Raw genomic sequence first — 12,829 nt, 5'->3', positions numbered from 1 at the left:
TGATTGATGTGGAGAAGGACACACATTTCCTCAAAATATCCTCATTATGCTTAGGTGGTACTAAAACTGGTCTTTTACTAAATACAAAGTGGCCTGCCTATTCCATAATCAGTGATGGATGGAGACAACATAATTATTACATTGCAGCAATTTTCAAAGGCTAGTTTCTGACCCAGCCAAGTCAGCATCACCTGGGTATTTGTTGACAATATAAATTCTTAGGCACCATTTCAGATCTACCCAATAAGAAACTCGGGGCATGGAAGAAAGCAACCAGTGTTTTAACAGGTGTTAAACACAAAATGCCCCCTAGCTCTTCACTACCTTGCCACCCAGGCTAGATGGTGAAGGCAGAAGAAAATAAAGCTAAGTTCCACTGTTTCCACAGTCTTCCAATGACTATTCTCACCTTACAGCTAACATGTCCCTTCTCTGACCTCTTCTGATTCTGTGATACATCTACCCTATTTGTCTATTGTGATTTGCAGCACTTTGGGTAATAGTGATTACACAATACCACTGTCTAATTTGTATCAATTTCACAAGCAACCCAGTTGGGTCCTTAGTCCATCCATAGGCATCTTCTAAATAAAGACATTCTTAATTTTTAGTTTTATTTTACTTCTCATATAATCCCCCAGACACTGAGATCACAGTAACATATTTGTCAGAGATCTGCTTCTTTACAGATATTTAAACACACATCATACGGACTTTATGGTTCTCAGAGTCAGTATATGCATCCTGCTCACTTATAGTTCATAGTTATTCAGATTTGATTAAAAACATTTTAAACACTTCTGTTCATTTTAAATACCTAGGCATTTTTCCTTTAAAAAAAAATAATGTTTATTCATTTTTGAGAGACAGAGTGTAAGTGAGGGTGAGGCAGAGAGAGGGAGACACAGAATCAGAAGCAGGATCCAGGCTCTGAGCTGTCAGCACAGAGCCTGACTCAGGGCTTGAACCCACAAACCAAGAGATCATGACCTGAATGAAGCCTGAGGCTTAATCGACTCAGCCACCCAGGTGCCCCACCCTTTTTCCAAATGCATCATTAAACTTCATGATTCAAGAATGGCAGGTATTTTTAAAAGTACTCAAATTTGACATGCAGTAATTCTTTAAAAACCCTTCAACACTGGTCTTGCAGTTCACAAATTAAGGGATGGTTACATTTAACTGCGAATTTTCTTGTATGTTCTAAATTACTCATTTTTAAACCTATGTCATTTCAAAAACATAATGCTAACATTCTCTTAGCCTAAAACACATTTTTACAAAGTGCCAAAGAGAAGGGCAGAATCATCAAATACAGAAGAAGGAGCTAAAAACAAAAGTAGCAAATTCTCTGGATGCAGATCTCATTTCTGTAATTTTTTGTTTACAAATTATTTTTGAAAATACACTGCCTCTGGCAACAAATGTATATGTATTTTCTTATACATAAAAAGTTAATCCTTTTCCTGCCACTTCAGCATATTTCTGATCCCCTTACTGGTAAATGAATAAAACAAATGCTTGACTGATAGGATATAGATACTTTATAGATTTCTGATTAGACAAGCCTTTCATCTAAGGCTAGTTTTCCCACTTAAGTTTTGGATCCTATGTTCTTCTGTCTCCTCAGTGACCTTGTTTCTTCAATCATTCCCCTATTTCTCCACCTCATATGGCTCTTTCCCATTCAAGTCTCCTTCCACCACACACACACACACACACACACACACACACACACACACACACACACACACAATCTCCTAATTCAAGAGCCGTCTTGCTATCAATAGATACTTTTCAACCAACAATCACCATGTCTGCTTGCCTAAGATTCCATGTGCTCCCTCAAACCAGAGCAATGAGGACAGTGCCCCAATAGTAACAATGAAACTCCTCCCATAAAGGTCAACAGTTCTATTGTTTAAACAATATCTCCCCCATTGCTGAAATCCATCCAACCTTTAGAAAGTGTATTTCAGGGGCGCCTGGGTGGCGCAGTCGTTTAAGCGTCCGACTTCAGCCAGGTCACGATCTCGCGGTCCGTGAGTTCGAGCCCCGCGTCGGGCTCTGGGCTGATGGCTCAGAGCCTGGAGCCTGTTTCCGATTCTGTGTCTCCCTCTCTCTCTGCCCCTCCCCCGTTCATGCTCTGTCTCTCTCTGTCCCAAAAATAAATAAACGTTGGAAAAAAAAAAAAAATTAAAAAAAAAAAAAAAAAAAAAAGAAAGTGTATTTCACTCAGTTTAGGAAATTTCATCCATAAAATAAAAATACCACAATTTTGTGTTCAAGATTATAAATGGAGAGTTCAACGGATTATCACAAAATGGGCAACATATGCAACCATAATACAAGTCAAGAGGAATGTTAGTGCCTCAAGAACTTTTGTGAGGTCTTTGAACAATCACTCTCCTCTCTTCTCCCTCAACTACCATCTTGACTTGAAACCAAAACACATATAAAAGATTACTCATGATCTGTTAGATCTATATTTTCTCATTTTATTTTTCAAGGAAGCATGCAGAGTAGGTCATAGTATTTTCTGCCAAAGACTAAGTTTAGAGTTCCCTTGAGAGCTTTGAATGCTTACATCTAACTGCCCTTTGGGTACCTTCCCCAGGATATCTCATACCACTTTGAACTCAACATGTCCCAAAACACCCATTCTCCACCATAATGGCCTTTCTTGCCAGCACATATGCACCTTCTCTTATTCTGTACCTTCATAAATTCACTACCCAACTTCCAAGCCAAAATCATAAGAGTAATCTCAGTCTCCCTTCACCTTTAGTCAACATCCCATTCATTATCAAGTCCTGTTGATTATCCCTCAATATCTCTCTCATTCCCATTTCCACTATGATTACCTTCATTTATTCATTGAATAAATGTGTTGAGCCCCACTATGTGTCAACACTGTTCTGCAGATCGTAAGCCTGTATTCAAGCCAAACAGTCTTAAATCCCTTCCCCTCTTGGAGCTTACATTCTATTGGGAGAAGTGAATAAAACAGGCAAAACCTGAGTATGTTAGCTACCCATAGTGCTGAGGAAAAAAGGGAGGAAAGGAGGGAGTGAAAGAATGAGGAAAGGGGGGAGAGATAAAAAATGAAGAAAGGAAACATTGGGAAGGAAAGTTAACATTTTAGACAGATTAGTCAGGGAAGGTCTGAAGAGGAAATATCTATTCTCATTTCATTTTTTTTAACCTAGATTATTGCCCTTGCCACCTTCATTGCTGACTTCCCTTTAACTCACATTTCATTCTGCCAAAAGAAAAATATTTCCTCTTCTTATTCCCCTACTTAAAATCCTTCACTGACTACTTGTGGCTTCAGGAAGGTGCTTAAACCGACTAACTTCAGCACAAAAGGTCTGTCAAACTCAGTCCCCGCTACCTTGACTATCATTTCTGGTTATGCAGTGGAACTGGACTCAATCACCTACATTTTACTTAACAGTGGATGATTTTCTGTGTGTCTCCACACCTTCAAGTGTGCTTTTCCTTTCTTGTTTTCTTACCTAGAACGCTTAATCCTGACAATTCTGAAAATGCCTAGAGACTTTATAAGGGTCATCTCCCCCATTGATGAAATCCACCCAACCTTTGGAAAGTGCGTTTCACTCAGTTTAGGAAACTTCATACAGAAAATAAAAATAGTATGACATCCTCTGCACACTTCTTTGAAAAATGAGAAAATATGTATCTAACAGAGTAATTGGTAGCAAACAGAAGCAAATTAGCACCCTTTATCACACCCCTACCCTGAACTAATTGATTACTTGTCTGCCTGCTCCACCAGAACAGGGTTTCTCAGCCTCAATGCTACTGATGTTTTGGGCCGCACGGTTCTTTGTTGCAGGGGGCTGTCCTATGCCTTTGTCTAATGTTTTGCAGTATCTATAGTCTATCCACCAGCATCCCTTCAACTGTAAATAACCAAAAATATCTGCAAACATTACCACATGTCCCCTAAGGGGAGAAATTACCCATGGTAGAGAACCACTACACTATACCATAAGCAACTTAAGGGCACCAACTAATTATGACTCATTACCGTATCGATAGGTAACCCGTACAAAATCCAGCACAAAGGAAGTGTTCAATAAACACATAGAAGAACCACAATCCTGACTTCTAGTACCACAGATTAGTTTTAACTATTTTCACAATGTATGTCAATGTATCATTTTATGACTTCCTTCATTCAACATTACATTGTGAGATTTATCTATGTTGCTGCATGTTGAGGTAGTTCATTCATTTCTATTTTTATATATTTTCTTTTTTAATATGTTATGCATTTTTTCAATGTTGTGTTGCTTGGACATTTGGGTTGTTTCCAATTTATAGATCTTTATAAAGGATCATGAGTAATCTTTTATATGTGTTTTGGTTACAAGTCAGGATGGTAGTTTTGTGGAGGCAGAAGAGATAGGAGTGATTGTTAAAAGACCTCATAAGCATTCTTGGGGCGCTAACATTCCTCTTGACCTGTATCGCAGTTGCACAAGTTGCCCTTTTTGTGATAATCCGTGGAACTCTCCATTCATAATCTTGAACATAAATTTCTTGTGATATTTCATTTAAAGTTTTTTAATCACTAAGAACAAGACAGTTTTGCAAACAGAAGAAAAAAAGCCAGAGATTCTGGTAAATGTCACAATGCCAATATTCAGGTAAAAAACAAATGAACTTCACCTTACCAAAGAAAATATTAAACCAAAAAATGCATTTTTTTGTACTTTTTGTAAATAGCACTTATTGTTAGACGCAAGGGCAAATGTCTGCTATTAGTTAAGATGTGGACTGGTGCAACTTTTCTAGAAGGCCATTTGGCAATATATATCAAAAGTCTTTAAATATGTGATATTGTTACATGTTAATCTTAATAAAGCTGAAAACATGTTTTTATGTTTAAAAGTTTATCTTATGCAAATCAGATAAATGTATAAAACAAAAGTGTGTATATGAGAGACTATATAAGAATATTCTTCATATTATTGAAAAACTAAAATCAAATTCTTAATAGGTGATTAAATATATTAGGATATATCCACTCAGTAGGATATATGCAGCCATATTTAATGACATTAACATAATGTTCAAAATCCATTAAGTTGAAACAAGTTACAAAATAGAACAGGGGTACACTTGTAAAGGGAGAAAGACATAAATATACATAGAAACAAAAGTTGAGGGTAGAAGCCAAATGTTAACTTTTGTTATCTTTGACTGTTTTTTTTTTTTTTTTTTGCTTTTGCTGTTTTTTTTAAGGCCTATGTGCTTTCTAAGCTTTTTACAAAGAATATTTGTAACTATCGAAGGAATAAAGTTTTTTCATGTAAATGAGTTTTTCAATAAATGAGAAAAAAGTAACGAGAGAAATATCACCTAACACCATCAGAGACAATGGCAGCTCTTAGTGTCCTTGAGTGTATATATTTTTCATAATATGCTTCAAATGGATACTGAATTGGTTTTTAAAAGCATGTCTGGGGGCGCCTGGGTGGCGCAGTCGGTTAAGCGTCCGACTTCAGCCAGGTCACGATCTCGCGGTCCGGGAGTTCGAGCCCCGCGTCGGGCTCTGGGCTGATGGCTCAGAGCCTGGAGCCTGTTTCCGATTCTGTGTCTCCCTCTCTCTCTGCCCCTCCCCTGTTCATGCTCTGCCTCTCTCTGTCGCAAAAATAAATAAATGTTGAAAAAAAAAATTTTTAAAAGCATGTCTGGCTTTATAAGCTCCATACTGTATGTACCAAGAGGCCAAACCTAGCCAACATTTCATAAAGCAAGTCTTCCTTCTGAAAATACTGCTTTGCAATTAAAATCTTAAAACAGATGTGCTTGGAAGTTTTATAAAGCTACTGTGCTTGGGGCACCTGGGTGGCTCACTCAGTTGAGTGTCCAACTCTTGATTTTGGCTCAGGTCCATTATCCTGGCAGGGTCATGAAATTGAGCCCAACATCCAGCTGCATACTAAGCATGGAGCCTGCTTGGGATTCTCTCTTCTCTCTTCCCCTCTGCCCCTCTCCCTTGCTTGTTCTCTCACTCTCTGAAAAAGAATGTTTCTAAAAAGCTACTGTTGGGGTGCCTGGGTGGCTCATTCTGTTAAGTGTCTGACTTTAGCTCAGGTCATGATCTTGTGGTTCGTGGGTTTGAGCCCCTCGTCGGGCTCTGTGCTGACAGCTCAGAGCCTGGAGCCTGCTTGAGATCCTGTGTCTTCCTCTCTCTCTGCCCCTCCCCTGCTCACTCATGCATGCATTCTTGCTCGCTCACTCTTTCTCAAAAATAAATAAACATTAAAAAAAATTTAAAGCTACTGTTGCTTGAAGTATAATTTTCTTCTCTACTGTAGAGCAATAATTGCTTAATAAAAAGTGGGTATGATTTCAAATTCTAAGTCTGTAACAGCTTTTCCAATTTAACTCTGTCTCATCCTCTGAATACAATACAAACAACAATGGAATATATGCAAAGTATGGGGGAAAAAAATCAATTGGTATGAAATAATTGGTATGAAAGAATCATGGCCATCCAAAGTCACATAGTGAGAATTAAGAAATAATTTTCCACTTTCACTTTGATTCACAGGAATCTTACTCATAAGCCCTTCCAGCTTATACCAGATAAGTAATTATTTCCTCTAAGTCAGTAAACTGCAACATCGATTACATTCAGTTACAATAAGTATAACCACAGCAAACCCATTCTCACATAGAAATTCTCTTTCCAAGGCTGATTTACAGTCACTGCTCTCCTTTCTGAGAAAAGGGATAAACTTAGCCAAAATGTGTTTGAAGATATATCTGTTGATACACTATAAAGTATTGCTGAGGTGGCTATCCGTACAGGTTTGCCTGGGACAGTCCTGGTTTACAACTGTGTCCCTGCATAGTTATTATTAGCAGCCCCTTGGACTCGCCAATGTCCTAGGGTTGAGTAACACATTACATTGTCAGGGTACTGTCCATACACAGACTGCATAAGTGCTAGGCCTAGAACTTGGAATAACTGCCTGGAGCCATCTACACTCTTACCTCATCTTACTTGTGCACTGATGGTATGGAATGAAAAATGCACCAAATATTCAGGAACGCAAATCCTGCCCCCTCCCACCAGGTGGTCTAATGCAATCTGACTAGGACTCCCTTTTAAGGTAATCCTATCGTTCCGTGGAAGTTAAAAAAACTATGGCAGACAAATTACTAGATAGCCCCCAAATCAAAAAATTAAGGACAAGGTACATACTTGAAAAATTAGACAGTCTGTTGTCAGAGATTGGGAGTTCTGTCTCTGTAATTGTTAATCCAAACAATTCCATGAAATAGAAGCAGATACGAATTTTCACTGAGCCTATGTATTTCTATCTCTGCTAATGGAAAATTATTCACCTAGAAAACTTAGGACCAAATTTGATTCTCTTTGCACTCTCTGAAATTAGTTTCTAGGTCTCCTTGATTCTATTTTTTAAAATCTCTGGAATTCATTACCCACAGACCTTTCATCAGAATGTGATTTCTCATCTGTAACTGTTACAGTAGCCTTCCTCTACTTTCTGTCCTTCTCCAATTCATTGCCCGCACTGCCGCTAAAACTATCCTGAACAAAGCAACCTCTTCAGTCCTCTCCTGCTTGAAACCTGTAGGTAATATCCAGACTCCTTGGCACAGCATTCAAGTCCTTTATCCTTGCACTCCAACCTTTGTCCCTTTCCATTCTCAGTTCCAACCACACCTTCTACTAAGCCCATCCGACTCAATGGTTCTTATCCAGAGATAATGTATTATAGATTGGACTAATCATCTAGGAGGTGTTCAAAAATGTCTGGGTACATTTTTACTTGTCACAGTGACTTGAGGGCACAAAGAACATTTCATGGGCAAGGACTGAGGATACTGAATGTTCAGCAATGTAGATTAAATGGCCTTGCCAAAATACCAACTACATCCCAGATGGGACTTATTGTTCTCCAAGCACATTATTTTTACACATGTGTGTCTCCTTCTTTCTAAAATCTATTTAGCCTCCCACCATTAGTTCTGCCTTCTTCCAAAATAATATTGTCCTTGGATGATTCAATTCAAACTCTCCTCTAATCTAAAGGCCTTGGCTGATTTAATAGCCATGTATACAGTATTAATGGGAGGTAATTAAATTACTCCCCTAACATACTGCTTGCCTGATATAGCTTAGTGTACTGAATTAAAATTAAACTTTTACCCTTTTGTCATTTTGTCATTTCGCTCCATGTTTTGTTTTGTTTTTTTCCTTATCCTCTCTATGCCCTAACATTTAAGCTCCTTAAAGAAAGGGATGTTCTTTTGGTATGTCATTCATTTTTTTTTTTTAATTCCAATTACTACTATTCACTTAGAAGTTGAGAATCATTTTATAAGTGATTTTTGGATTAAAAGATAAAAATCATTCCTGTATGACTATGTATAGAATGCCATTCCTTAATACTTTTTCTAATTGTTAAACTTAGAACTCAAAATATTCTAAAATGAACTAAATATTTTAGTTAAATCTTTTATTAGTAATGGTGCTTTACAGAACTATTTAATATAATGTATTACAGATTAGACTAAACTATGGATTACAAACTCAGATAAAAAAAAAAGAGGCAAAAGAAGCCATAGACACTGTAGTAAAGTGGAGACAATGTTCCCAGTATAAAGACATTTAAATTCCTTGGGGATTTTGTTGTTGTTGCGCTAAGTATGCCTTATACAGATCTTAACAAGCTTGTATTGGAGATGCTTGTTATACAAAAAATACTTAAATAACCTAAAAATAAAAAGCGTGTATGCAATGTACTTCTAGACAAAAGATAAAAATATTCTTATCCTACCCCCACTGAATTTTAAGTTTAAGATTGCACTATTTCTGTAGCATATTAAAATTACATTTGTTTTTAGCCAAAATTTTCAATTTAGCTCCCCCCAAGTTTCATCAACAGTAAATAGTAGACAAAAATCAACTGCTCACTTGCACATCTGTTCATATCTGGGGCTCGGTGTCCATAGTAGCCAGATGGACAGGAATGCAGGCATTCTCCATACTGGCGCATGCCTTCTCTTCGAAGAAAGAAGAACAACTTCTGTTGACATCGGCTGCACCCGTTGTCCTTTGAACAAGACAAACAACCCTTGCAAATGGGATTTGATACATAACTAGCTGTAAGAGAAAACACAAAACACACATTCAAATAGAAGTATGATCAGACCTCCGGTCAATACAACATGCTGAAGAGACAAGGGTCTCTGGTCCTACTCTAATCACATAGAAATGTGGAACAAAATATCCACTCCCAACCTGAAAAAAAAAAAAAAAGGTTAATACACAACCAAACTTAGAAACAAAGAGGAAACTCAGAGGTAGGGCTGAAGGTCTACCATGGCCTGTGGAGATGTTAGACCAGACAGAAGCAGACCTTATGTCAGGGTCTTGAATCAAGGCCAAGAAATATGCACATGAAGACCAGACACTTGGGTCTCCTTATGTAGACTGGAGTTATGAGGGCTGTTTGCACATGAAACCAGTACTAGAAGCCCCTGCCCTAATTTTCCAGAGAAGATTTCAACCCCAGATTAGGGGGATAGAGTGGGTGAGCACAGTAGAGAGAAAACATAGCCCATGAGGCACAAGAACCCCCAAATCCACAATATATCCAAGTATGGGATACAAGTTCAAACTATCAATCTGGTGTCAAATAACTAAATCAAGAGGCTAACATAAAAACGTCAATCCAGGAAAACCCACAAAGTAACAAATATCAAACTATCTTGTAAAGTTTTCTACAATCCTGAGGCCTGGAACTTGCATGGAAAACAAACTTCACATCAAAATGAACCAATCACTGGGCGCCTGGGTGGCTCAGTTGGTTAAGTGGCCGACCACCTCAGGTCATGATTTCGTGGTCCGTGAGTTCCGGCCCCGCATCGGGCTCTGTGCTGATAGCTCAGAGCCTGGAGCCTGCTTCTGTTTCTGTGTCTCCCTCCCCCTCTGCCCTTCTCCCATTTGCACTCTGTCTCTGCCTTTCAAAACTGAATAAATGTTAAACAAACAAACAAAATGAACCAATCACACGTACAAGCAAACCTCCATGGGGAAGAGTCATCAATCTCAGAAAGACAGACTTCACACCTAACCAGTCATATATAATAGAACCATCTGAAAGTCTCAAATGATTATCTTCAGAATATTTGAAGAGATAAAACAAGAACTAGAAATCACATGGGAAGAAACAATATCATATAGTGACTGTGCAAGTTAGAAAGAAATGAAAATTTTAAAACTGAAAAAAGTTCTATAGACAACTTTAATGGTACATTAGAAAAAAAAAAAGGTATTTAACTACAAAACATGTTTAAATAACTGTAGCACCAAAAAAGATAAAAATGTGAAAAAGGTAAGAAGCATGAAAAAAGAAAAAGTTTTAATACATGATTATTAGGTGTTGTAGTATCAAAAAATAGAGAATATGAGTAAGATGTAATATCCAAAGAGATCATGGCTGATCAGTTTCCAGATTTAAAGAAAGAGATGGATTCTTAGATGAAAGCTTCGTAGAACTGAGGGGATCAGTAAAAATAAGTCTGCATCTGAACACAGCATATTTATACTAAAGAACGAAGTCAAACCAGAGAGAAACGGTAAAACCTTGGTTTGCGAGCATAACTCATTCTGGAACATGCTTGTAATCCAAAGCACTTGTATATCAAAGCAAATTGCAAGAACCATTGGCTCAGTTGTGCTCATGTGACGTTCGGCATCATATACTACTTGTATTGCAAGACATCGCTCATTTATTTATCAAGTTAAAATTTGTTAGAAATGTTTGCTTGTCTTGCTGAACACTTGCAGAGTAAGTTACTTGCAATCCAAGGTTTTATTGTACATACAAAGGAATACAATTTTGGCCCCTAGCAGAAATCTCATCAGAAATAATAAGTGTTAGATAGTGAAATATTTTCTTCAGCATGCTAAGAGAAAATTATCAAACTATAATTCTATAAGCAATTAAATGATAGTTTAAGAATGAGGCCAAAATAAAGATCCATTCAGCCAAATTAAAGGCAAGAAACTTATTAACCACTCACCAAAAGAATAAACTGTATGTATTGGAAAAATGAAATGGAACCCAGAAGGAAGTAGAATGTAATAAGCAATAGTGATCAAATCAATTGAGAAATGTTGGTGTGTCTATTAAAAATTCCAGTTTTTAAAAAGTAATAATTGGGGCGCCTGGGTGGCGCAGTCGGTTAAGCGTCCGACTTCAGCCAGGTCACGATCTTGCGGTCCGTGAGTTCGAGCCCCGCGTCGGGCTCTGGGCTGATGGCTCAGAGCCTGGAGCCTGTTTCCGATTCTGTGTCTCCCTCTCTTTCTGCCCCTCCCCCATTCATGCTCTGTCTCTCTCTGTCCCAAAAATAAATAAACGTTGAAAAAAAAAAAAAAAAAAAAAAAAAAAAAAAAGAAGAATAAAAAGTAATAATTTCCAAGGTTTAAAAATAATACATATTTTATATTTAACAGCAATAATGTGGAAGAGTTGAGGAGGGAAAACAAAAAGCATTTCAAGTTTCTATATTTTGAGTGAGGAAGACCAACACGAATTAAACTTTGTCAAGTTAAATGTATTTGCTAAAACTCTAGGTAGCAACCTCAAAAACAGTAATGTAGAACTTCTAAGCCAGTGACAACTACAGATGTCCTAAATGTATAAAATATAAGTAGGAGGTAACAATCCACATGTCTGTAACCAAAATAATGGATAAATTGTAGTGTATTTTAATGATGAAAAAAACTACTGACACATGAACAGGAATGAAACTTCTATATATTTTGTTGAAGAAAGTCATATTAAAAAAAGAAAAAGGTATACTCCATATAACTATTTATATTGATGTCAAGGACACGTGAAACTAATCTATGGGGACACAAATTAGAACATTAAATGCCTTTGAGGGTTTAAGACTGACTGGAAAGGGGTATACTGGAATTTTGGGCAGGTATGTTTGTTTCCTAAGCCTGCCTTAACAAATTCCACAATGTAGTGACTTCAACACCAGGAATTCATTCTCTCAGTTCTGTAGGCTAGAAGTCTGAAATCAAGGTGTCCATAGAGCCATGCTTCCTCTGAAGACCCTAGGGAAGAATCCTTCTCTCTTCTTCTGGTGGCCCCAGATTTTCCATGGCTGGTGGCAGATCTCCAATCTGACTTCATTGGCACATAGTCTTCTTCTCTATGTACCTCTGTGTGTCCTGTCTCTAACAGAGACCCTGTCATTGGATTTAGGGACCACCTTAATCTAGTATGATCTCCACACTTAAATGTATTTGCAAAGCCCCTATTTTCAAATAAGGTCATATTCTGAGTCTCCAGGTGGACATGAATGAGGGCAGGGGTTGGGGGTGCGGACCCTATTTAACCCACTACAGGAGGTGATGGGCAACGTATATAGTCGTAAAACCTATCCAGCTGTGCATTTTTACAAGTAATGTGCATAATTTATAAGTAAATTGTATCTGAAGGTTTTAAACAAGAAAAAAAATGGGTACAAAGGCCATACACTAACTTCAGGATAATGTAATTGTTACTTATAATTACATCTCTTTTGAAGATTCTATAAATTATATTGGATGCTCACCTATGTAATATTACTTACATTTATGGTTATTTTAAAACAGAAATATCCTATTGGATGGACAAGGTGGGACGATACTAAGTAAATGTTGAAATAGCATCTGGAAAATTGATGTATGAACCTTATAAACTTTACTATATCTAATGATAAAAAGAGTAATTTTAAAGAAACAAAATACTGTTTC

The 12,829-nt window shown here is 37.4% G+C and overlaps 1 protein-coding gene across 1 annotated transcript in view; it reads right to left on the bottom strand.

Moving 5' to 3' along the window:
• The window catches only part of RSPO2 (R-spondin 2), a 157,662-nt gene that overhangs the window by 72,436 nt on the left and 72,397 nt on the right, over positions 1-12,829 (bottom strand). The window contains exon 2 of the mRNA XM_025922741.2: positions 8,987-9,175. Within this exon, the coding sequence (XP_025778526.1) occupies positions 8,987-9,175 (189 nt within the window). The remainder of the gene's footprint in view (positions 1-8,986; positions 9,176-12,829) is intronic.

Source organism: Puma concolor, chromosome F2, assembly GCF_028749965.1.
Source record: "Puma concolor isolate L17-30 chromosome F2, mPumCon1.1.hap2, whole genome shotgun sequence".
Taxonomy (NCBI): Eukaryota; Metazoa; Chordata; class Mammalia; order Carnivora; family Felidae; genus Puma; species Puma concolor.
The sequence above is the reverse complement of the archived record's forward strand: the minus strand, read 5'-3'. Positions and strand labels throughout refer to the sequence as shown.